General features: G+C 37.8%; 2 protein-coding genes across 11 annotated transcripts in view; both read left to right on the plus strand.

The window, feature by feature from the left end:
- Positions 1 to 5,384, plus strand: part of ablim3 (actin binding LIM protein family, member 3) — a 65,572-nt gene extending 60,188 nt beyond the window's left edge. For all 5 annotated transcript variants that reach the window (XM_028459352.1, XM_028459354.1, XM_028459355.1 and 2 more), the window contains 5 exons: positions 1,309 to 1,364; positions 1,470 to 1,536; positions 1,638 to 1,648; positions 1,746 to 1,826; positions 4,292 to 5,384. In XM_028459352.1, coding sequence (XP_028315153.1) covers positions 1,309 to 1,364; positions 1,470 to 1,536; positions 1,638 to 1,648; positions 1,746 to 1,826; positions 4,292 to 4,405 — 329 coding nt within the window. In that variant the 3' untranslated portion in view covers positions 4,406 to 5,384. The remainder of the gene's footprint in view (positions 1 to 1,308; positions 1,365 to 1,469; positions 1,537 to 1,637; positions 1,649 to 1,745; positions 1,827 to 4,291) is intronic.
- A 2,680-nt stretch (positions 5,385 to 8,064) lies between these two features.
- afap1l1a (actin filament associated protein 1-like 1a) overlaps positions 8,065 to 26,064 on the plus strand; it is a 31,986-nt gene continuing 13,986 nt past the window's right edge. For 2 of the 6 annotated variants that reach the window (XM_028460362.1, XM_028460361.1), the window contains exons 1-2: positions 22,010 to 22,218; positions 25,854 to 25,979. In XM_028460362.1, the coding sequence (XP_028316163.1) occupies positions 22,188 to 22,218; positions 25,854 to 25,979 (157 nt within the window). In that variant the 5' untranslated portion in view covers positions 22,010 to 22,187. Of the gene's footprint in view, positions 8,340 to 22,009; positions 22,219 to 25,853; positions 25,980 to 26,064 lie in introns of those variants that run through there. The other 4 variants (XM_028460356.1, XM_028460357.1, XM_028460358.1 and 1 more) reach the window with 3 other exon arrangements.

A 26,064-nucleotide genomic window follows, 5' to 3' on the forward strand; every position in this document is an offset into this window, starting at 1 on the left:
ACTGTAGTAGTAGTGGTAGTAGTAGTAGTGGTGGTGGTGGTAGTAGTAGTAGTAGTGGTAGTGGTAATAGTAGTAGTAGTAGTAATAGTGGTAGTAGTGGTGGTGGTAATAGTAGTAGTAGTGGTAGTGGTAATAGTAGTAGTAGTGGTGGTGGTAGTAGTAGTAGTAGTAGGAGTAGTAGTGGTAATAGTGGTAGTAGTGGTGGTGGTAATAGTAGTAGTAGTGGTAGTGGTAATAGTAGTAGTAGTAGTAATAGTGGTAGTAGTGGTGGTGGTAATAGTAGTAGTAGTGGTAGTGGTAATAGTAGTAGTAGTGGTGGTGGTAGTAGTAGTAGTAGTAGGAGTAGTAGTGGTAATAGTGGTAGTAGTGGTGGTGGTAATAGTAGTAGTAGTGGTAGTGGTAATAGTAGTAGTAGTGGTGGTAGTAATAGTAGTAGTAGTGGTGGTAGTAATAGTAGTAGTAGTAGTGGTAGTGGTAGTGGTAATAGTAGTAGTAGTGGTGGTGGTAGTAGTAGTAGTAGTAGTAGTAGTAGTAGTAGTTATAGTAGTAGTAGTAATGGTAGTAGTAGTAGTAGTCGTAGTAGTAGTCGTAGTAGTAGTGGTAATAGTAGTAATAATGGTAGTAATAGTAGTAGTTGTGGTGGTGGTAGTAGTAGTAGTAGTAGTGGTAGTGGTAATAGTAGTAATAATGGTAGTAATAGTAGTAGTTGTGGTAATAGTAGTAATAATGGTAGTAATAGTAGTAGTTGTGGTATTAGTAGTAGTAGTACTGTAGTAGTATTAGTAATAGTAGTAGGCACTGCAAATGCATACACACACAAGCAGATATTTTCATCCACTTCATGAAAATTAATTTAAACAAACAGTTTAGAAAAGTCAACAAATCCAAATATATACAGTGGGGCAAAAAAGTATTTGGCAGCCACTGATTGTGGAAGTTGTCTCACTTTAAAAGATGAGAGGTCTGCAGAAGAACACTTTAACTGCGAAAAAATCCTAAGAAAACACATTGTATGATTATTAAATCATTTATTTGTGAATTTTTGCATACAAGTGTTTGGCACCTACAAACAAGCAAGATTTATGGCTCTCACAGATGCATATATATATATATATATATATATATATATATATATATATATATATATATATATATACTTATAACATTTAAAAACATCAACATGTGATTTAAAAAAAAAGAATATATATATATATATATATATATTCTTTTTTTTTTAAATCACATGTTGATGTTTTTAAATGTTCTAAGTTCTTTGAAATATATTTATCTCATATATTTGTGATTTAGATTTTGCATGTAAGTCAGCATCACTACCGGGGTACGGACGTAATGGCATTCATAGGGTGAGTGTGCGTTAACCATGTACATACTGTATGGCTAAACATTTTTCTTCAGAAGCTTTGTGTATCAAAGTATTTCTCCCTCTATTATTTACTGTGCACCTGCAGCCCCAGAGTGCTGATTGCTACCAGTACCAGTATGACAGTGGTAGTGGTGTCAACTGGGGAGGCAGAGGTGAGTTGATTTTAAACAATCCATGGCCTATAAAGCAATCAATTAAAGGTGTGTTCATTTAATATTGTATTAACTGGATTTATTTATGTTTTCCATCTCAGCGGAATACAAGGTCAGATTTATTATGAACACTCCTTAAATAATTAATCTTTTTTTTATGAAAATCAATCATAGCTGTTATCTCTTTTTTTTTTCCACCTCTCTTCTAGGTCCATCCATATGAATCCCTTATTGTCACCACCAGAGGGCGTAACAGGCTTCCCAAAGATGTAGACAGAGCCAGATTAGAGGTAGGTGCACTTTTGTTATAAAGGGTGTTTGAAAAGTTGTAGCTTTTCTTGTTGTTTTTTTAAGGCTATTTTATCCTGTGGCTTATTCCTCCAATTGTGTTGTCCAACTGTAATCTTGAAAATTATTGTTTTTGTTCATACGACTGCAGGGAGAACATTTATTTATCATAAGTAGAATTAGGATTGTAATTCAGGACACATTTTTTGTAGGCAGTGGCTATGTGTATGGTTGCTGTACTATATATATATACCGACATTTTATCCATACGCAGCGCCCCTATTTGGCAAGTTTAGGTCACGTGACTAAGACTAAACCTTACCCTAAACCTAACCCTAAAATTTGTTGCGATATTGGGTTAAAACTTAACCCTAAACCTACAAACTACGTACTTGTACTTCGGTAACCGTACCAATAGCACCGGGGGTTGTTCGTACGGCAACCGTACAAATATACACTTTCTTTTTTATAGGCAGTGGCTATCAATACCAAACACGTATCCATACACCGGCATTCTCTCTGTACACAACGCCCCCCATTGGCCAGTTTAGGTATTGTGATAGGTGCACCATGTGACCTAAACTGGCTATAGGGATGCTATGCACTTGTTTTAATACGTCAACTATGTTACTGACTAACTAACCGTAACCCTAACCTACGTTACAGACTAACTAACCCTAACAGCACGGAATGGTCACGTGACTTCCGGTAACGTCATCTTTTGTACGGATAGAATGCTGGTATATGGATACGTGTTACGTACTAGGAGACACTTCTTTATTTATATTCTAGTGATATCATGTAAAGCCTCTGTTCATTAGACATTATCTGTTTTTCCTGGAATGACTACCTTTTATTTATTCAGCTAGTTATGTATACCTTTATTTTTGTATTTAGTTTTTTATTTATTCTGCTCTTTATTTATTTATTCTTTTTATTATTTTGTTATTTGTAGAGCTTTTGAGTTTGCTAAAAGTTCTGATTTAAAAGTTATGGCAGTCTTAAAGGGGACATATCATGCTAAATCCACTTTTTTAGCCCTTAAATGCATTTTGTTGTATATTTAGAGTGTTTAGAAATACAGAAAAAATCAAATGCTCCGTAGATATCTTTATATTCTGTTTTGGTCATATTTTTCAATCTGTTTTGATTTATCTATTCTCTATTACGTTTTTTGAACTACTACATCACAGTATTTGCAGCGGAACTGCGAAATTAGGACATCGACTCACTTCGAGCAATCCGCCATTTTTATTTCTCGCTGCAATTTTGTAGTCCACGCTCAAGGATGCCGAAGTTACGAGAGGATAAGTCAAAATGTTCGGTTGTTGGATGTCGTAACCCACACGCTTCATTACACCGTCTCCCAGCATCAGAACCTTTTCAAAGTGCCTGGTTGAGTTTTATTTTTTACGGAAATGTACCCACATCTGTGGGTAAGGTCATTTTTGTGTGCGCTAAGCACTTCAAGGATGACTGCTTCTGCAACCTCCACCAGTATAAAGAAGGATTTGCCGAAAGACTTTGTCTGATTGAGGGGTCAATTCCATGTTAGCGCTGTGTGCTCGTTTTAGATCCTTGATGATATGGCCTACGTGATTTAATTTAAGTCTAAAGTTTTCATTAGTCATTTCATTTTGTTGTTTTTGTCTCCGAAAAGACTGTATTAAAATGCATTTTGTGACGTTAGCTTGGCGCTAGCGTTAGCTCAGTGCTTGTGTTAGCTCACTTGTTAGGGTTCTGCAGGTTCATCATCTTCATTTTCATCATCTTCATTTTCATCTCGCTCCGCTGGGTCAGACTCTGGCTCGAACATGTAAGGCTGGATGGACAAGTCTTCCTTTGTTGACATTTTGTAAATAACCTCTGAATAAAAAGTTTATGTGCCGCTACATAGCCGTATCTCTTCTATCAAACTACAAAAATGGCCGAGCAGGGTGGAGTTGAACTGAGTGTCACCTGAAGAGGGGGCGGGGTATGAAGTGTCTCATTTGCATTTAAAGAGACCGCACCAAAACGAGTTGCTCTCAGAAGCACATCAGAAAAGGGGTAGAAAAGGGGTGGAGCTATAATAATGAAGAATTCAGACCCAACCATTGCAGTTCCGCTTTATATAGACCACAACTGTATGATTTATATCTAAAAAGGAAGAATTTAAAACCATGATATGTCCCCTTTAAAGAAAGTGAGGTTTAAAGTGTCTAAATGGTGAAAATTAAAGTAAAAACAAGACTGCATGTATGTCTCTAATCATGCAAATGCATCTCGTTCTTTTTTTTATTTTTTTTGTCCTTTCTTTCTTAAAACATGTCAGTGTCACAACATAATTGCTAGACACAGTTTCAATTATTAAATATTAATTTATCGTTATTTTAATATTTCTTACAGAACATTACTGTTGGATCAGTGGAACATGAGGGTTTACTGTGATAAAGTGTTATTTATCCTTTTCTCCCTATGTTCCCAGCGCCATTTGTCCCCAGAGGAGTTTGTCCAAGTGTTCGGTATGACCATGGAAGATTTCGACCGACTGGCTTTGTGGAAAAGAAACGAGCTAAAGAAACAGGCTCGACTCTTTTGATCAAACCTGGCTGAATATCGCCATAAGCAAAGAAGAAGAGTTGTACTCTGTCACACTGCCATGGCTGAAAAACTGTTTTCTCAACCAAATTCTGATATTCACAAAACGTGGAGTACTAGAAGACCACAAAGGGAATTATGCACAATACAGATGGCTTTTTAATATTTTACATGTGTGCCAGTGCAGCTGTGGCTGTGTGCAGGAGTGGAGTGGAAGCAATAGTGACTGTCATTAAGTAGTGCTGTGTTTTCCCTAGGAAGACATGATTCTACTGTTGTGAGAGCAGAGCTGCAGTACTAAAATCTAATGAGGAGAATTTTGGCTTTGCCTTAATTGTTACGCTCACTTTAATTATGACTGTGCACCACTAGCAATCCAAATGGGTAGAATGTAGATACAGAACATCATCTATGACACTTTATCAGAGTGAATGATACGAAGAGTGTGAGCTTTTGATTATGGGATGGATTTGAGTTTTTTTTGACTTTCCACACAAGTAATGTCATCTCTTGTTATCATGTGAGCTACTTTGAGTTTTAAGAAAATAAAAGCCAAAGTGTGATTATAAGACTGAACACATCCCTGCCATGTACAGTAATGCTGGGTAAAAGCTTAGTTCCACAATAGGAGAAAGTGCACTAAGCAGTTTTAAGGTAAGAAATGTGCAAATAATTGGATTAAGTTATCAAATGACAGTCAATCCCAGTCTCCGATTCTCCTCATTAATTCAACACCTGGCAAGAGAATGAAGATTTAAACCATTAAGGATGAAGGTGGTAGTATACGCCTTCATGTATTTGCATTCACAATTATTTATACTGTTTCTAGAACAATTATCCAATAATTTTATAGCTACAAAGATTATATTCACATGCCGAAGACACTCTAAGGAAAGATCCAGGGTTGTTGAAGACTTTGATTCATTTGACTACTCTTATATTTGATTGTGTCACAAAAAATAAACTTCAAATCACACTTAGTTTCTTCTTTTATTTACGGCGCTCGTGTAATTTGCAAAAGAGACTCATTAGCAGTTTTTTTTGTTCACTATTTCAAATCTATATTTAGATCTTCAAAGCTACAGAATTGCATAGTTTACAAGTGGAATTTGGCAATTTGCTGTTAACGTGTTATAAGCAGGGAGTGTTCCAAAAGTTACCATAGGGCTAACATCCTTATGGTGAAGAGTCGTTCCTAGTGATGTTTTTTCATCCTTTGCTGCCGTCTTTTCCTTACATTGTGGAGCAGAAGTGTTCAGCTACTAATGAGTCTCTTCAAAATAAGGTGTGAATCTTTCAGGTGGTTAGAAAAAAAAAAAAGGTGACGAGGAGACAAGTCGTACAAAGGGACAATGCAATCAGCAGTAACTAAAAAAAAGAAAAAAACAAATCTAATAAGGAATTAACAGTGTTAAGATTATCATGATACAGGTTTTTTTTTTTTAGCCCACTGATAATGTGTTGTTACAAACATAATCCTGTTGGTTATAGTTCTAAGCCTTCCAGCATGGAATCACTTGAAAAGTGTAGGGAAAATCCCATGAGGGCTCTGAAGGTTGATTACAGTTTTTACAAGTGATCAAAGTTTGAACATCCTTTTGAGATGGTTAAAAAAAAAAAAAAAAAAAGAGACGTTCAGCAAAAATCCAGACAAAATGACATTCATAGTCTCTGGTAGCGTAGCCTATGATTTTATTAGTCCATCGGAATAATTTATTTATTTGGAATAAAAGCAAATGCTGCCTCAAGAAGAAGCAGTTTAAGAATCCATCAATTTTCTGACCGCCTTGCTCTTTTGTGAGGAAATAAGTAAAAACAAACAATAAAGATATTAACATGATATGCAATGAAACCAAAACTAAACAAACACCCATAGGAAAAATGTAATAGACATGCACATACAGTACATTTGTGCAAAAATGGTTGGTAATATTAATGATAAAAGCAAAGACAACATTTAGACCTGAAATAGACAAAAAAAAAAGAAACTGGGTTCAACAGGTTTATAGTTAGTGGTTCAAATGGCCATAGCCAAAGATACTTATCTTTTTAGAGTAATCATTCAATAACATGTGCAGGACTTTTTTCCCTGTTTAACCTCAGATGGGATAGTAATAATAGACTAGTGCAGCAGTCCATCCAAGTGCTGCTAGTGAAGACAAATAATGATAGTTTCTAAATATGTTAAATATTTGACATTTTTGCATAGCCACTTATGCTACTTAGTACTCATGCTATCACATGCGGGTTCTGTTCTGTCTAAAATGTAATAAATTAAAGATGTTGTGTATGGATTACTTATTGTTACTCTAAAGTAGATTAACCTTTACAGTACGGAAGGGGATGAGGGACAATTCTGATAGGGCAAATCAAGAATGAAGTTGAAATACCGAGATTACAGTCGAAATTTTGAAAAATGAACTCCAAACACAATATCGTGAGAAAAGTCAAAGGTTTACCAATGAAATCAAATCTACAGAAGCTGAGGAGGTCCAATTCACCACATACAACAAACAGCAGATCTTGGCCATCTACAAAATGCCGTATCAATGAATGCGTTAAACTGTACTTCAAAGTTTCTTTTTTAGCTCATAAACATGGCGTTGTAATCTCTGAAGTAGACTCTGAAGTCTATCGTTTTGGTTCCGGTACCAACAGCTTCTAGCATAGAGTCAGTCCTGTCTGTGGCGCTGTATGGAAACATATTACTGCCAGTTTTGATGGAGACTGTTGTCGTATATGGTGAATTGGTCCTAGCCGGGGTTGGGGTCAATTATAATTGCAATCATGCAACTAATGATATAAATTAAAAATATCTGTAATTAAAATATCTGTCACCATTGTAATTGTAATTGAATTGTAATTGAGATAAAATAATTGACTTAGTAATTGCAATTACCATGGAAATTTAATAAAAACTGTCAATTACAATTTAATCAAATGCAAAACAGGTCTATGGTTTACACATACAGTAAGTAGTACACAATACTGTGGATGGAACATGTTTTGAACAAAGTTTATAACTATTGCTAAAATCCAACTCTTGTCCCTAGTTGGACTTTTACATTAGATATTATAATATTCATTCATTCATTTTCAGACCCACTTATTCCTGTTCAGGGGTGCGGGGAAGATATTATAAAAAAATGCACTAAAATATAGATGAAAAGATGATTTAAAAAAAAAATTAACATCGTACACATAAAAAACTGCATTCTTTCATCACAATGCTATACGAATAAAAAGTTAGTAAAACTGTAATTTAAATTTAGTAGTTGAGAACGTAATTGTAATTGACTTTCAGGGGACAAATAATAACTATTAATGCTGGTTATCGTATTCATGATTGAATTGTAATTGAACATGGATAATTGAAAACGTAATGTAGATTTCACTTCATTGGCACACTTCAACATTTATCACGACATTGTACTTTGAGTTGAATTGACTTTAATCTCGTGTTTTCGACTTTAATTTTGTCTTTTAGACTTTAATCTCGTTTTCTTTCTTTCTTTTTTTTTTTTTTTTTATTTACTTTAATCTCGACATTGTATGTCAATTTCATTCTTGGTTCACCAAAAACTATATTCTCCATCAAAATTGGCCCTAATCCTCTTCCGTAGAGCAGCCACTTGTTGAGCGTAAACAGGACAGAGCGCACATCATGGTGCTGGTAAAATGGCAGACTTTAGGACCCGGCCCAGTAGACTGGCGGCCTGCCCTCTGTTTCCCAGCACGCCTGCAGCTTCAAACTGGATGAACGTGTGTGTCTGTCAGTGTCTGCTGTATAGTACACCAAACTATGGATCTGCACTGAACCCCTACGACCATCATCATCATCATCATCATCATCATCATCATCATCATCATCATCATCATCATCATCATCATCATCATCATCATCATCATCATCATGGACTCAACCGGCACCAAATGTAAGTATTAAATCAAAAGTGTTGGCTTTGACCCTGCAGAGTTTCATGCATGTTATGTATTTATGTTGCATATATCTCCAAAGGTTAGAAACACTTGGTGTTCCATGCAAACACACTTTTTAGTGCACAATTGACCTCATTCAATAGGTTCAGTAATTCATGAGATTAATATAGGACTTTAAATGTTGTTGCACTTGTCACATTTTTCTATCTAACCATGGGAATACTTAAAAAAAAAAAAAATGCTGTCTGGGAGATCCCATCTGATCTCCATACATAATAAACACCTTAGATGACCTGTTGGTATTATTTTCTGTTCTCCTTCAGCTGCTTAGAAACATAAAAAAAACAGAGATTGTATGCACAGGCAGAATGTTGTTGTAGAAAGTGAATCTCCCTTATCATGACTCAAGTCAAATACCTAGTTTAGGTTCAGGTGTCAGATGTTGAACACCACCAATGGAGCTCTTTGAAAAAGTGTTTTCATGTTGCTCCAAATGCACATTGTGTTTCCACTCCATGTGTGTTTACTCAGGGAGTGGTGCTATTGGCCCCCCAGCATGGTGACATTTCCCCCACATTACAGATCCAATGTTTTATTTCTGTTCCCTTTGAGCTGTAGTGGAAACTGTTAGTGTAACATATTTAGTTTGATCCACTGGAGCTGAATATGCTAGTCTTAGTTTTCTAGAAGTCTGATAATCCTGCTGCCAAGCTGGTAAACATGTGATGTAATAATGCTCTGTAATGAAAACCTCTTATATTCTAGATCTTTGTCACATTTTTTTTTTTTTTAAATCCTCTCGGCTGTTTACAATGCTTCCGTCCCTGCACATATACAACATAAAGACAAGGTTGCTAAAGTTTTTCTTGAGTACTTTAACCACATTAGGATTGTCTTACTCTCCTAACACATCATACCCAGACACTCAAGGGTGTAGAATCAATTGACAGGCTTTGGAAGATTTGCGTTCTTGCAGACATGTCTAGAGTAAACTCATTATGAATCCTAAATTATTTGTCGTTTTGTCCTGATAGTGAAGTTCTCTGATTCGGTGTTTCTCAACCTTAGGATTGTGGCGCAAACCTGGGCCCCAAGTCTAGAACCTCCCATTTTCAGTTTCAAAACGTCCCCAATTCCGTTTTAGAATATACACATTTCTAGTGGCGCAGCGGATGAAAAAACTCACGGTTCGGATCGTATCACGGTTTTGAGTCACGGCTTGGATCATTTTTCGGATCAGCAGAAAAAGACGAGACAAATAACTTTGCTCTCCATTCATTTTGTAGAACACTTAGTCCAACATTCTTCTGCTCATTAAATACAAGCAACATTTAACTCGAGATGTCAATCCAATGTTTAAATAAAATTTGGAATCATATAAAAACAAATGGCATGACACTTTCTTCCTTTAAACAAGGGCAGTGAATGAAAAACACCTTAAAGTGCAATTTAAGGAATGACACCTTCTTCTTTTAAACATGGAGAGTGAATTAAAAACTAGACCATGCCTACATCATCAAAAAAGAATAAATAAAGGAAAACAAAGCAGATCTGAGCTTATAATTTCAGAAAAATAATGTCTACACTGTTCATCTCTGCATCATTTTACATTTTTCCATTCATTTTATTTTCATCAGCTTTCAGTGCCAAACACAATGGAGTGAACTGTTCTATTTAATTTATATTGTATATTTATAATATAATAAGTAATATTTTATATTTATACAAATCAGAAATGCGCTGAAGACTTTGCAATCTGACATCTAGCCTCACATTAGACGCAAACCAGCAAATAAGCGTCCACATTTTGGTGTAACCCGATGGTCTGCATATAGCAAGAAACGGCTTCAGCTTGAGCCTTCAGTATTTCATGTAATAAACATGTACTAGTTTTTTAACACTCATCTCAAAGAGAATTCTCCCATTGTTTCAACTGATTGCATTTCAAAAGCTTTCTGATGTTAACAACAATACAGAATACAGAACACCTGATCATATGCACTGCTTGAACCAGGGCTTGAAATCAGTGTAGTACTGGTTTTGTTTCCACAATGGCTTCACTGGGATGTGCAGCATCAGGTGGGTGTGAGATGGGAGAGGCAGTCCCACAGAGATGAACTCTAACTATAATTTCTGTGATTCAAGCCAGTAGATTTGCTGAATTGAACTATTGTCAGTCTTTTCTCAAAAAGCCTTTGAACGGAACAATATACTGCTCTGAACTATCTAATATATAGAATATATAAATATGTAGCATGTATAGACAAGTAGACGGCCTGTATACAGTTCTTCTTCCCTCCAGGCTGACTTTTACAGTATATGATCACATGAATGATGTGTTTGAGATCATAAAATTAGCTCTTATTTTTCCTTTGACACAAAGCCAAGTTTCCAGTAAAGAAACAAATGACTTGAAATGCAGCAACTGTCTTTTACCTGGTTGTGTCCAATGGAAAATAATTGAAATAAGTCCTTGGCAACCCAGGAATGTTAAGTGAAGTTTATAATCAAATACAAAATATACAATAATGCTGTCAAGTAGGCCGCTGGGCTGTATAACTGTTCATACCATATACCGAATATATTTTCTTTATGATATGAATTTTTAATATACTTTTCCGTACCAGTGTGTTTGATTACACAACTTTTGGAACGCTGTGCTGCGCCGCGTTTCAGACCAGACCATTTTCAACGTTGCACTTCTAAATAGGAAGGTAAACAGTAGAGCTCTGGTGTTAGTTACGGTGTAAATCATACGCATAAATGGATCAGAAAGACACAATTGAAAGCTCTGAAGCTGCGTGTGCCTGCATGCGCATGCCTCTGCTACAGGAGAACGACACTCAGGCACAGTTAGCTTAGCATGTCGGCAGTTCGGCAGTAACACGCAAAAAAAAAATGTGTAATTCCTATTATGTTGCAGACAAAACGCTACCTTATTCACCATAAGAAACCACCACACCACTGAGTATGCAGCATTTAAAGCTAGAAATCAAGCTAATGCTAAAGCTAAGCTAGTGCAGCAAAGAGCCTGTGGGCTGCTGTTGTAAACTTGTATTACTACTAGTGTGGAATTATTCTACAATATTGACTCATCATGACAGTAAAATAGACCATCCTAAGTCAATCCACTGCAGTAATTCCTCTCTCAACCAGTAGAAAATGCTGATTATGCATGAAAAAAACAAATTGATTTGAAAAATACCATGATTTACATTTTTGGCCATACCGCCGAGCCCTACTGTCAAGTATTATATAGGATGCACTATCATGTAGAAGCTGTAAAATATGGATCATTGTTAGGTGGAATTCCCCTCTTTAACCATTGTGACTAAAACAGATCCCCATTTATCACATGCTGAGGTTTGGACATGTGCACATGCAGGAGTCCATATTGTGAATGAGCAATGGTCATTTTCTGCATGGTTGTGTGTATAGAGTCTCCATGGAGATGTGGTGCACAACAATGCACCACATCTCCATTTCCACACTCAGAGTGTGAAAAAGTCTGTCATTGCACACATTTACACCAAAAAATGGGGGAAGCAGGAACTCCAAAATTGAAAAAATCTAAATGAGGAAAAATGTCTCATTTTGATCGTTTTTCAGGTTTGTTGTCTCTCCAAGTGTTGCTGATTACTTAAATGACTTCACCTGTTTTTCCCTTTCATTGTTCTGTCTGAGTCTGTGATTGGCTCCCATCACAAGGCGTGGGAGTGGCCAATACATGATACCAGTGAGTATATATATATATATAGGTGTGACAACAACCATATGTTTGTTAGCCGAAGACCATGTTTGGTCAAAAGATGTTGGCTTTTTAATGATTTGGCCATTGTAAAAAAAAAAGGCTTTTTAGTAGTTAGTTTCCCCATTTTTTGACACATTTCTTCCCCCTTTTTTTTCCAAGAGCACCCAAAAATGCTAAACTTTGAACTCTTTGAGGTGTCAGTTATCCCCTTGCCTTTGTTCTGCACGCGTACAGTATACATGGTACAATATGAATTGAACACACTTGTTTCGCTCATAGTTTGTTTTTTTTTCCAACATTACCTCACAGCAGCTATATCTTTGACGTCATTTATAAAGAGACATAGCCAATGTGCAGATGATACTGATGGCATGTCTTGTGGTATGTCCTTATTCAAGTTGAGACACCACTCCTTTTTAAAACAGTCACCGGTGTATTGTATTTCTTGATAACACTATTTAGTTAGAACAGTAACACGAAATGCCTAAATCAGTTTTGAAATGCATTTTAGATGCATGTTAAAAATAACCTTACATTCTTGCCATGCTAGCGTGTCAAACAATGATACAAAGATGTATTTGTCGTGATTTTCCCCCTCCCCGGCCAAGGATGGCAAACTCAAGATTATCTTATGTTTTATAAATGTATCCTCGGCTCTGAAAAGGGTCGGGGACCAACAATCAAAAATATTAAACTTGTCCTGTATTTACGACCACACACGTGTGGGAAAAGCCGACGATTCCAGACTAATGACCCCGTGATTTGTGACAGGGAACTGAATGTAGCCATTATCTCAAACATGGGTGACCACCATGGTGTTAGATTTATTTTCCCCAACTTTACAAAGTAGGAGCTCTGACTTCAGGTGGTGTTCCAAGTCACTTTTTCAAGTAGAAGGTTGGAAAATCCCAAAGTCGGAACTCAGGATTAGATGACGTTGTGAGATCTCGTTTGGTCACGCAAGATTTCTGGCTTTGAGAAGGGTCGACGGTGGGACAGAGTCCATCAAAACTGTTCTATGCCTGATTTTTTTTATCATCTTGAGTGGGTCTGTTTCAGATTTAAAAAAATAAATAAAAGTGTACCCCACTTAAGGGGAGATCTCTTAGTTTAAAGGCTTAAGACATTAGTCATGGTCAAAGACTGAGGGATGCTGAGTAAATACTGAAATCAGATCATACGGGCATTACATTTTCATTAGTATGATTATTTTCCCCTCTTTTAGAAGCCATGACATTTGGTAAAACGTGTGCCTGACTGTTCTTCCTTGCAAATTTGCATGAACAGTTGGCAGTGAAAACCTGGTTTGAGCCAACATTTTGCTGTCCCCAAAACAGTAAATGGAGAATTAATGAGCTCTGATGGCCATTCTGTCACAGTTTGGCTCAGGACTCACATGAAGAGTTACATCTTCTTGGAATTACTGACCGAGTTTAAATTTGAAATGGTTTCACAATGCAATCCATGATGCTTTTAATCAGTTTAAAGTTTGCAGGCGGCAGATTTAATATTTTGTTTGTATGAAACTTCATTCCCTGTCATCAAATTCACATTGTGTTGAGACTAGTGTATTGCTAAAGGACTGCAAACGCCTGGCATGGTGATTTTATTCAGACAACAGAGCTTGGACTTTGTGTTTGCTTTCTGGCCTGAAACTGAGGACCATTCTGCAGTCAAAATCCTATTACCACGTAAAACCCCAAATGGAAACAAAGCTGCCTCTTTTCTCCCTTGAAGCATGTGTGACCCTGATTTGGTGCAAGTGTTTGTGCGTATGTGAATTTCTGCCTATTTCACCCTTGGCTGTGCAACATCAGTACAGCAGCTCTCTCACTTGCTAAACAGCATCTTTCTCTGGCTGTGAATATATTTCTTTGAGGGAGACATAGCATTGTGGTGATCTCATAGGACTCAGGGCAGATATGGGATCTGAATCATATTGGCTGCACTGTGGAGCCTTTGTCTGGCAGCGGAAAGAGTCAAGCCCTCAGTGCCATCTCAGGTCCGGGTAAAACACGAGAGATAAATAGTGAGAGCAAGGTGGTTTGAGCTTAAAGACAGCTCTACATGTTGGCCAGTTCTGTGACATTTGATCTGAATCTCCACTGGACAATTTTATGACTGAGCTTTTGAAACTTGTTCATTGATACTATCTGTTTATCAGAATGTTCATCAGACTGTCCAACATCAAAATGGGGAATTACCTAGAAATCCCCTGATTGGTTTGCCATTTGTATATTGTAGTAAAAGCTTAAAGTGTTTTTCTTCCATTCTTCCTGTGGTTTCTTGTGTTTCTTTGTCAGACAAAGAGGAAAGTCATTCACTTCACCTCAATTTTGTTGCAGTTTGTTCCTTGTATTCCGTTTGATATCGGATCAAAACACTTCTATGCACCCGTCTCCACGATTCCACATCCCATAATGCAATGCGCAAAGATGTCAACAAATGGAGTGTTTATGGTGCAGGCGAAAACTAACCCTTGAATAGTAATTTCAACCTTTAACATCTTCTTTTTTTTTTTTCTCGAGCAAAGACTCTTTGATTTATTGATCTATGCAGCCTGTATTATATCTTTACCTATTTTTTTTAAAGCTTTAAGATCATGGTAAGGTTACCATAATCCATAGGATAGGGTGAATTTCTAATGATAGAAAACTATTGCACACTAACGTACAAACATCTGAATTGCTAATGAAGAGTAGATAAAATTGTGTACTTGTATGTTACATAAAAAATAAGTTTGCTAAAAGCAAAATACATGCTGGCAAACTTATAGGCCACAAATACCACAAGCTCTTACACAATGCATTGGTCTGAATGTCCAGCCGTTGTTAGTTAGTGGAATGGTTTTCTAACTACTTATGATTCCGTACCGTGGTGTAAGATCTTCCACAAAGTCTTAAAGCACCAACAACCTGGTTTAGGATAAACAGGCCTTTAGCTTCAACAGGGATTTCTCAACCAGAATAATCAAATCATCTCTCCTTCATTGGCTTTTTTTATCATCACAGACACAAAACAGCCCTGAGATACACACAGTGGCTGCGTTCAAAATTGCATACTAGCGTACTTCTCATACCAGGGTTCTCGCCAGCGCTGTTGAGCATAGGGGCCCCCGACTTTGTAATTTTACTCCTCTACGGAGCAATGGCGCCTCTTACGTTCAGTTTTCAGCAACGTAGGGGGCATTTTCTGTTGTTTTTTTTCCTTTTTTAATCAGTACCGTCATAATAATTGTTGCACACTTGGGGACACAACAGGCACTTCCAGGCGTGCACGGGTTGTTTAAACGCTCGTTTTAATCTCAATAACCGCGAAACGCATGCATCAGCCTCACCGTCAGTTTAATACAGGCCATCTGCTAATTTACATTAGATAGTACGCAAAGATTGAATATGCAAGAAATACCTGGATGTATACTACTGTATATATCGGGACATTTCCTGAGTATGCACAGTGGCACCCTAGTCATACTCAATTCAACCACCAATGTAAATTGGTCGTGAGGCTAGCTTTAAGCCTGGCTTATCCAAAATGTTGCCATGAAATGTGTTTCCGTGAGTGATATGGGTCAAATGATGACAAGTTGATATTCTACTTGGTCACTTTCTTGCTTAAAATGTTTTTAAAACTTTCAAAGGTGGAGAATCAACAGAGATATTTAGCCTTAGTGTGCTTCCGCTTTTTGTCATTTTAGGTTCAAAATGCATCTTTGGAAACTTGGAAGTATACTTCAGTGGGAACGGTCACCATATTAATCATACTAATAGTATATAGTAGACAGTATATACTCATTGAGTGTGTAGTGTATAGTATGTTAGTATTAGGGCTGCATAATTAACCTGACTGTCGGCAATATTTACATTTAAAATAGGGACTCTTTTTTTTTTCTTTTAGTTACAATTATTTTTTAAAGCTTAATTTTACACCGTAAACTATATTGTTTGTTTAGAAGTAGTGCAATAAGAACACATATGTTTCCCTAATACGATCAATAATTGTGATTATAATCGTGATTACAATATTGATCAAAAATTTTGGCCATAATCGTGCAGCACTAGTTAGTGTGTGATTTCGAACACAGTGACCGTGCTACTTTGTTGAGCTGAATGAGATGGGGAGGGGGGCACTAGTAAAGGGTTTTACCCTTAAAGTTTCAAATAACCTTCATAAGTAGTCACTGAAGTGTTCGAAGGCTGTAATTTACACAACCTTTTCCTTCTCCACTACTTACAGTACTTATTTGTCCAACTGTTCATAGTAAATTGAATTTTATTGGCACTCATCTCTAAAAATGTAACTCAATGGACCAAAGTAAAAGTGCTTTAGAGCTTGTTAAATTGATGTTATAGCAAAGTGAATAGCGTTTCACTTCACTGCTTCGCTAACATGACCAGTAGTTAATGAAAACCTTGACCCAAATAGATAACAGCTTTAGTCGGCTGCAATGTTGACATAATCACTCTTGAAGTCGTGTGTGTGTGTGTGTGTGTGTGTGTGTGTGTGTGTGTGTGTGTGTGTGTGTGTGTGTGTGTGTGTGTGTGTGTGTGTGTGTGTGTGTGTGTGTGTGTGTGTGTGTGTGTGTGTGTGTGTGTGTGTGTGTGTGTGCGTGTGCGTACACAAAGATGTCTACACATCAAAAGCTTTGGTGTTTCGTGGCTGTTCTTCAAGCCTTAAAATCCATGAGCAGGTGAGCGGGAGTGCCCAGACATGTAATTCTCCCACGCCATCACCATGGAAGCACCCACTGCCTGAAAGGCCTCATTATTATGAGCACATTTTCTTTCTCTAGGCAGACTTAGTTATCAGTATTAGTTACGGTAAAGCTTGCTGTGCTAAATGCTTAGTCGTACTTTGCCAGGGGCTTCCTTTTAATGTAAACCTCTGGTACCGGTAGATTTCAATCCAAATGCAAAGTTGTAACGTTATGCGTGTTGTGGAATGCATGTGTCCTAAAATTTCACCTTTTTGTTGTGCTTTTTAATCCACATGTCGGTATAATAGAGGATTGTTCCTGACGTTTTATGATTACCTAAAGCATCTCCTTCAGTCCCATTAAACAGTGGGGAGAACATGTTTTTCTCCTTTTTTCTTTTTTTTTAAAAAAAATTTATATATGTTTACAACTTCACTGAAGCTAATAAGCATTTCCATATGTTCTCATCACCTGCTGCTCAAGTTCCTCTCAGCAATGTAGAAAGTTTACTGGAAAAGTCCACTGACATAACAAATGTCTCCAAGCTCGTAGAAAGGAATTCTCATCGTGCTAAATAAAGCTTTGTAACAATGGCCTGAACAATAGTATCCTCTCTTTGAAACCCAGCTGTAAGAGGCAGACCCGCTCCATTATCAAGTGTAGGATCTAGACCTTGTGTTTAGAATGGGGTCGTCGGACACCGTACAGTAAAAGTGGGAGTGGGTCAGCTGACAGGAAGAGGAAACAGAAGGCCGGAGTTGATATATGATGTCATCAGTGGAAAAAGGAAGTCCATTCACTCGACTAGCCCATTAACTAATGTTGGGACAGGAATTGGTATTGTGGAGCATGAGATATAAACAGCTCTCTGAGGGATCTGTAGTAGTTTACATATCTGTATGAGTGTTACTGTTACAGCACAGTGCTATTCTGCTATTTTTACAATATATATATATATATACTTTTTACGTATTTTTAAAAAAACTAAACGAAAACAATTTAAACAATCAATAGATCCACGTCTGTTTTATGTATTTAATTTTTTTTGATGACAGCTTTTATTTTCATTGCTGTTCATTATTTTGCGTACAGGTATGTGTTTATTTGACATTTTTTTGTCTTGTGATTGATCGTTCGGTTTAAGGCTGCAACGATTAGTCGACATAATCGATAACGTCGACTACAAAAATTTGTCGACGCAGATTTTATAGCGTCGACGCGTCGTTTAATCTTGTAAACAAAGGATGAAACCGGCACTCAGCCATTTCCTGTTGCAGGTCCTTAAATGAACTGCAGGAGGCAGTACCACTATCACCTGACCGTTTAAATGCTGGAAATTAGAAAATACAAGAGAGGAAGAATGGCGGACCAAACTGCGTTTGGATGAATTGAGGAGAGGTTCATGCACTCCCCATACAGACCTTCCATTCAGACTACACCTTACCATGCACAACTCTTTAGTTTGTTTAAAGTTCTTACCACCAGAACCTAAAGCTGGGCAATTTTGCCTAAAAAAAAATCTCAGATTTTTTAAAGAAAAAGTCAAGTTTTGATTCGATTTTTAAATGTAGTTTTTTTTTCAATGCACTTAAAAATGACTGCAGACATCAGATATATTGTCAAAAGTGCAACTTTATTGCTGCAATGGTCCTCAAGAGTTAAAATTCAAAGAATAATCCCAAAATAAAAAGTAAATGAGGCTCTGTCATTCAACAATTTCAAGCTTTAACTTAGGTTTAAGCAAAAGTGCAACAGCAACTTCACAGTAGCTTCAATTTTCTGATTAAGAAAGCAGATAACTACATATTTTATAACATATAACATTACAATTGAAAAAAAAAAGATCATGCTTAGCATCTCAGCATAGTGCAAATAAAAAATTAAACATGCCTGTGGAACACATATAGCCTTGCTGGCTCACATCATGGTAACCCACAAGGACGGAACGTGTAAAAGTCAGAAAAAACTGGTGGGAAAATAAATAAATAAATAAATATATATAAAACTCAAATTTGCAAAATAAAAATCCATTATTTACAAATTTGATAAATCGATTATTTTCCCACCTCTACCAGAACCTGTAAGGCAGGTGCGTTAAAATAGCGATTCAAAAATATGTGCTTCAAAACAAAAAATGAATCGTGATTAGTCGACTACAAAAATAATCGTCAGTTGCAGCTCTAGTTTGGTTTTGATCTGTACTTATGTTGCTTTTCCTCTCCTTTTTGTTTATGATGTTTTTTTTTTTTCTCTCCATCAATTAGCCGTTTCCTTATTAACCTTCAGTATTTCTTAGTGAAATTTCAATATCTTGAACTTTTTAGGAAAATAGCCAACCTTTTCTAGCTATTTTACGGAACTAGTTTCTTAATTACTGTTGTTTTTCGACTTATGATCATTTCCTTTATGATAACTTGATGTGGTTCTTATAGGACATGAAATAGAGAAGGAATCCACGATGCACGAGGAAGTATATTGAATCACAAAATGTTTTGTGAAACAGAACTTGTTTGCAAATGAATCAAAATAAGTTAAATAGACCCTAGTGAATCGGTGTAAATATGTAACATGGTCTGTTCGGCACAAACACACACGCACACAAATAAACAAAACATCCCATCCTTGCCATGAATGTATCAGTTTATCTATGATGTACTATAAGATACAAGTTTGCAAAACGTCCAGACGTGATTTCCAAGAGGATGAGGATCGGAGAAGTGTCACGACTGAGTAATGTCTGGAATCTGAGGAGAAGGGTTTTTATCATGATGGGGCACAGACCTGATGAGAGAATACATTGTTGCATATGCGTGTAATGTCATTAAAAAGCCTCAAGCATATCTGGCCATCTGGTTTACCTGGCTTTTGTTAGCAACACACACACATGCACACACATCCACATCTCTATCATGTAAACGAGAATGTAGAAACCAAACAGCTTTTAGCATATAAAGAAGATGGTCATTTTTGTGTTCTCGTCTTTGATTTTAACTCAATGTTTCTTTATTGTAAAGTTCATGACCTTTAAGTAGCATAAAAGTAGGACTCTTAACCAGATTTTAAATTAATATTATATCCTGTGACTCACTGAACATGAGGTTGACCGGTCATAATGGTCTCTTGACAATGAAAAACATGTTCCTGAACTTTTTGGCTTCTTCATCCATCAGTCAGCCTTTTTACTGTAGGAGAGGTGAGAAAAAGGTTTCTCCAAAAAGCCACAGCACAGATGATTAATTTAGCTTTAGCAGCTTTTGTTAAGATGCTGAGTTATTATCAAACAGCTGAATCTTTTGGTCTATATTGATATTTTACAGGGAATCTTGTTTTCCCCTCTGGCACTCTAGCATTCCTACATCTATGGAGTCATGCCTACATGTAGTCAAAACATGAAATGTGGTTTTCTAGGTCATGACAACAATCAGCAGGATGTGTTTATGGTATTTCAAAAGACTTAGGGGATGTTAGGAAACATGATATGTTTCAGGGAAGCTCTGGTTTCATGTTCCTTTGGTTTTTCTTTTATATCACTTGTGTATTATTAGATCAAATCTTTATCAATGTATTCCTTCATTATCATTAAATGATTGGTTTATTTATTCCCGTACAACAGTGAACAGCAACTGGTCACCCTAAGAAGTTGGGAAAGTATTTTTTAAATTATGTTTCCTTCTGTCGCTGGCCACGGTTACATGATGTTTTTTTAAAATTCTGAAATAATTAATACAAATTAAATTATTCGGAATTAAAGTGTTACATGGAAATAGCCATTTCACTTTCATCCACAGAGCAGGAGAAGGAGATGGGAACTATAATAGATAAAATAAAGCCCAGTAAAACACTGAAAAACAATAACTAGGAATAGATATTGGCTCCCTGGTAAAGATAGTAGCTCTAACAACTGATACTATGTTAAACTTGGTGATATTGTAGCCTGTGCATGCAGTATGGGGCCACATTTACTCCGTCTCTGGTATGTTTCCAAAATGGTTAGCCATCTTGGATTATGGCATCACCGGCGCATCATTGCGACAAGTTGAGCATGCGCAGAATGACCGGAATTAATTTAAAGGGAGGTGTTTACAAGATCGATGAATTATTAAATTGGGAATCAAAATCAGAATAAACCATCCGCCTAATTCAGATTTAAGTTTAATTCGGAATTACAATTTTCATTTGGAATTATGTATTTACATTGTCAGTTTCAAGATGATTTAATTTTTATTCTGAATTAACGAGGGATTAAAGTATGTACGTGTGTAAATGTGGCCAGTATGTTTTAATGACATGTGTGGCTGGACTTTGAACTGCTGGGCGTTTAAGGGACTGTGTGAGTGGCAGTAAACTGTGTGAGCTAGAAGGTAAGCGTGCCCCGTCGTGTCAGGGCAAACCATTCCGCCTCAGGGGAAAAAAAATCGTTCACGTTTCACTCTGAAAGGTCTCAACTTGTTCTGACGCTACTTTTCAACATCCATCATGTTGTGTATACCTTTATCAGGGCATTTTTAAAATGGAGCAGAAAATTTGCAGTCACAGCAAAACCGAGTGATTTATGGGTGGTTGTTCTTCCATTTGTCCTGTCTTTGCTCCTTTGTAAAGAAATAATGCAAAACGCTTTAAAAGCATGTGTCTTTGGCTTTATTTAAGTACTTTTTGTCTTCTTTTTGATTAGTATGTTCGGTTTAATTTATTCAGACAAATGTTTTTCAAGAAATTTGCTTTGATCTCCTCCTGATATTTTTCGACTGTCAACTGCCAGTCTTCTTCAGAGGCATCTGCCGATCGCTTTGATGAGTCCTTGACTTCTGCGTAATAATTCCAGCTAATGATTTTTGTCTTTTTTTTTTTTTTTTTTTTTTAAGTCAAGATCAAAATGTCAGGAAATCAAAGCAAATTTCCTGAAAAACATTTGTGTGAATAAATGAAACCTTAACATATTATTGTATTTATTTATTTGTTTGGGATCGTAAACAACTATTGAAAGACTAAAAACCGTAAAGAATGTGAGTTAGCTATTTGCCTACATCTTTGTGTTTGTGTTGGATCTTGCACCACTTTAATCCCAGGGATCGTATAACACCTGGGGAAGGCATGCTAGGTAAACACACACACACACACACACAGCACCCACCAACATCCTTTCTGTACCCCCCCCCCCCTGTCCGCTGCCCCCTAAAAAGAGGAGGGTATAGGCAGAGCGTGAGTGGGAGGTGGTGGGACACAACAGATCAGATGGAGGAAGGGAGATTTTGGGGGAGTGTGGATTCGGCAGGCTGTAGCTCACCCCCTCTACAAAGACTTCACAGGACACAGGGGGAGGCAGTCACTGGAATATCTCCTACAGTGTCTGTTTTGTGTATGAATGAGGTGGTTGTGCCTCCTCTTTAAACTTGAAGAATGGTAGGACTCTCTTCCACCGCTGTTGAGGGTGAGTGTAACAATGTTCGATGCAGATCATCAGTGGATCGACTCTGCAGGTTCATGAAGATGACAAAATGTAGCGCTTTGTTTAAAATGTATCAATGGGAAGATCCAACATTAAGAATGTATTTTGCATTTGAACGCTTTTGTTGACTGAACTCAGGTGCTGTTTACTTCTTACCTCAGGGATTTGATCTGCTTAGTGAAATCCCTGGAAACGAAAGGTCTGTAAATTGTTGGGGAAAGCTGCTGTTTTCCACACCAACACAATAGTGAAACTAAGCCTTTTGACTCACTCACTTAGCATTTTGAAATTTGGTGAGATTAGCTGGGAATGTTTACAATAAAGTTGGGAAACTCACTGATTGAATTCAGGCTTTTTCAACATACTTGTGTGTGCCAAAGTACAAGCTCAGCATAAAGTCTTTGGAGTGAGGTAAAAAAAAAAAAAAAAAAGCCTTCGTACGTAATTGAAGTCACAATATTCTCTGGATCAGAGATTGTTGGACATGTTGGCACAGGTGCTCCACTCCACCGCCCTCATCCCTCACAGAGTCTGTAAATGTAAGCTTCCTCTAAAGCCTGAGTGTGCACACAAACAAACTACACACTGTGCTTCACTGAAAGTGCACACACACAATGCACAGGCTTGCACTATTAACAAGGTGAGGAATGTGACTGGCGTTTGCTGCCGATTGTCAGGAAAGTGTGAGGAGGGAAATATCACAGATTCCTGCTATACTTTCAGCTATTTCATTTGAGCCTCATTCTACTTTTTAAACAGTTAAGTAAAAAAAAAAAAAAACAGCTTGCATTAGAGTCTTACCAGCCTATATTTCTGGTTTCCTGTTTAAAACTAGATCCAAACTGTTTTAATGCACCAGTACTGCAGGAACACATGTACGATTAACCTCCAAAATGGGTTTAACCTGACTTTAGGGGACATCAAAGGGAGGGGTCACACAGGAACACAAACACACATGAGCAGATTTGAAAGATCATGTGCCATGGTTTTCCAGCTGGGTATAGTGTGGTGCGTAGGGATTGTAAAAGCATGACTGAGGGTGTTATGGGTGGATTCCGTTGTACACGTCACTATTTTATGGTCACTGCAGGATTAGCCTTGGTCCGCAACCATTCGTGGTTACTCAGTCAAATGTATGACGTTTGTCGACAACTTTATGATCATGGTGTCCTACGTTGTTCATTAAAAGCACACGTTCAACCTAAATCAAATGTTACCTTTTGATTTATTGCTGACTGGCCTACATTTCATTTGAGTCATTCTGGGCAAAAGCTTTTGTGTTACGCTTGTTTAGGGGAAGCCCAGTGTTAAATTCAAGCTCAAACTAAAACAGCTGAAATCTTTGGCACGACTGCGTTGTTGTTCACCAAAGCCAAGACAAACCCATTCTCGTTTCTTTGAAATCTCCTCCTTTATTCCCAGAGTGAACACATCCTTTAGAAGTGGACCTGTCATCTCCATGTGTGGATTAAATCATCATGTCCTGCAGTGTTTTTATGATAAAAACAGAAAACGCATTTATTAGAAAAAAGACAAACCAGCCTGGTTTTCACAGGAAAAAACAAACAAAAAAAACACACCTTGGGTATGCCCTTTATTGCTTTTCAAAGCCTTTGCTGTCCATTGTTAAACCCATAGGAAGACCCGCCTCAGGAAAGTATTTCTCTCCTCAAGGAGAGAGTGGGAGTGGCCCTTAAATGTGCAGAATACATCACTGACAACAACTCAGACAGCTAACCCACACTGCTTGTCAGTGGTGGTTACATATTAATCATTACTAGCTGAACACGGTGTGTGTGTCTGCGTGTGTGTGTCTGCATGTGTGTGTGTGTGTGTCTTGTGTCCATTTAACTGTCCAATGAACAAAGGCTTTTCTGGCTCAGCTACTGTCCTGTGGCTGACCCCACTGAGATGCACGCTCCACTAGGTGTAAAGGCAACTGAACTGTGAAAATGGAGCTGGTGGGAGAGCAGCGAGTGAGAGATGCAGTCATGGAGGTGGTCTCGACTTCTAACCAGTGGCCAAGTTTTTGCTGACGTGACAGATTGAATAGATAGAGTGCAATAGATGGCAGTGAGGCGAGAAACGCTAACAACAAAAACTAACACATGTGGTGAGAAAATGGGAGAGACTGTGAGGATGCTTGGAGGCCCTCGATTGTGGTCGCAGATAAAGTTAAACAAAAGCAGGTCAAAACTATCCATTTCGGGGGCTTTCAGCAGCTGGAGGCATGGCGCAGAGATTTATTTAGGTTTTGTTCTGAAAACAGGGAGTGGAGCAGCCCCACCTCTCAGATCAACATATGATGTGAATCATGTAGTCCTATAAGCTGAGACCTCAGGAGTTACAGCACCTGGAAGGCCCTGTGAAGGCCTGTGTGTAAGCCACCATGTGTTTTTGGGAGGCTTTGACCCTAAAGTTCCCAAACCTCAGCTAAGCATGAAGTCCCTGTGAGCTAATCTTCTTTCTATTGATGCCCTGCACGGATGCCTTTGATTTGTCTGAAGTGCTCCACCATAGAAGTGTCACTAATAATTGAAGTATATTTTATGGCAGGAAATCACGTTTCTGCAAAGGATAGTTTTGTTCTGAGGCTGGCGGCTGGTTAAAACGTTTTTTTTCAAGCAGCTTTTCTCCACTTCTTGTTTCTGATTTCTTCATTAAAGTGTAACTAAACTCCAAAACCACTTTTTTTCTGCTAAATAGAAATGTATTTGGGTATGAAGTAGAGCTGTTGATTGATCCTGGTCCAACTCTCAACATTTTAGTTCAGGCAGTGCCTATCTGTATTGTTGCCGTATCAATATACCGACATTCCATTTGTACGCAGCGCCCCTATTTGGCCAGTTTAGGTCACGCGGCTAAAATCTAAACCTAACCCTAAACATTGTTGCAATATTGGGTTATAACCTAACCCTAACCCTAATCCTACGACGCTACGTACATGTACTTCGGTAACCGTAACAATAGCATCAGGGGTTGTCCATACGGCAACCGTACAAATAGACACTTTCTTTAGTTAAAGTATTTCAATTTGGCATATTTAGTTGTAAAATGTCAGAGTGACGGCCCTCTATGGGTTGAAACCCGGTTATTACAATTGTTTTTTTGCTATTGGCTGAGTACAAGATCATGTGATGTTTTGGGACCATCTTATGTCACAAACAAGCACCGTTAGCCCCGCCCCTTTTGTAAAAACTCACACCAGTGGGCTCTACAATCTGTGGTGAGTTGGTTGGATTGAAAGGAGATGATCATGGGTTTAGTTACTCTTTAAATTGTGCTCATCTGCTGTGTCAAATTCAGTCTTGTTAGTTTTACATCCTTCTGATCTACGTACTCGCTGAAATACTGATCACTTAGCAGGCATGCTTCCTGCTATTGTTTAGTCTGGTTAGATTTAGGAGAAAGAGGCCACAAGGTGGCAGGCCGACCGTGACAAACTGTAGCCAAGTGACAGAAAATGAAATGAGGTCAGCAGGCGACGCAAAGCAAAAACATACGAGTGTCCGTAAAAACCCTGGAGGTTTGTTTAGACTTGTCTGTCCGACCTTTGCAGCGACTGCTAATACGCTAAACCTCTGCGCCCTCCTGACCTTTGACTCCTGCCCGTGCAGCTATGGAGGTGCTGGTGAGTGAGCTGGGCGTCCTGCTGAAGATGCTGGACCAGGAGAACCTCAGCTCCACCACACAAGAGAAGAAGACCTCTGTGTGGAATCTCCTGCAGCAGATACAGCCATCAGGTCAGAGACGGAAGAGAAGCCTGACATATCCTAGTTATACACTGAAATAAGTTGTATTCAAGTTGTTTTTTTTTTTATTTATTTA

Source organism: Gouania willdenowi, chromosome 10 (genome assembly GCF_900634775.1).
Source record: "Gouania willdenowi chromosome 10, fGouWil2.1, whole genome shotgun sequence".
Classification (NCBI taxonomy): domain Eukaryota; kingdom Metazoa; phylum Chordata; class Actinopteri; order Blenniiformes; family Gobiesocidae; genus Gouania; species Gouania willdenowi.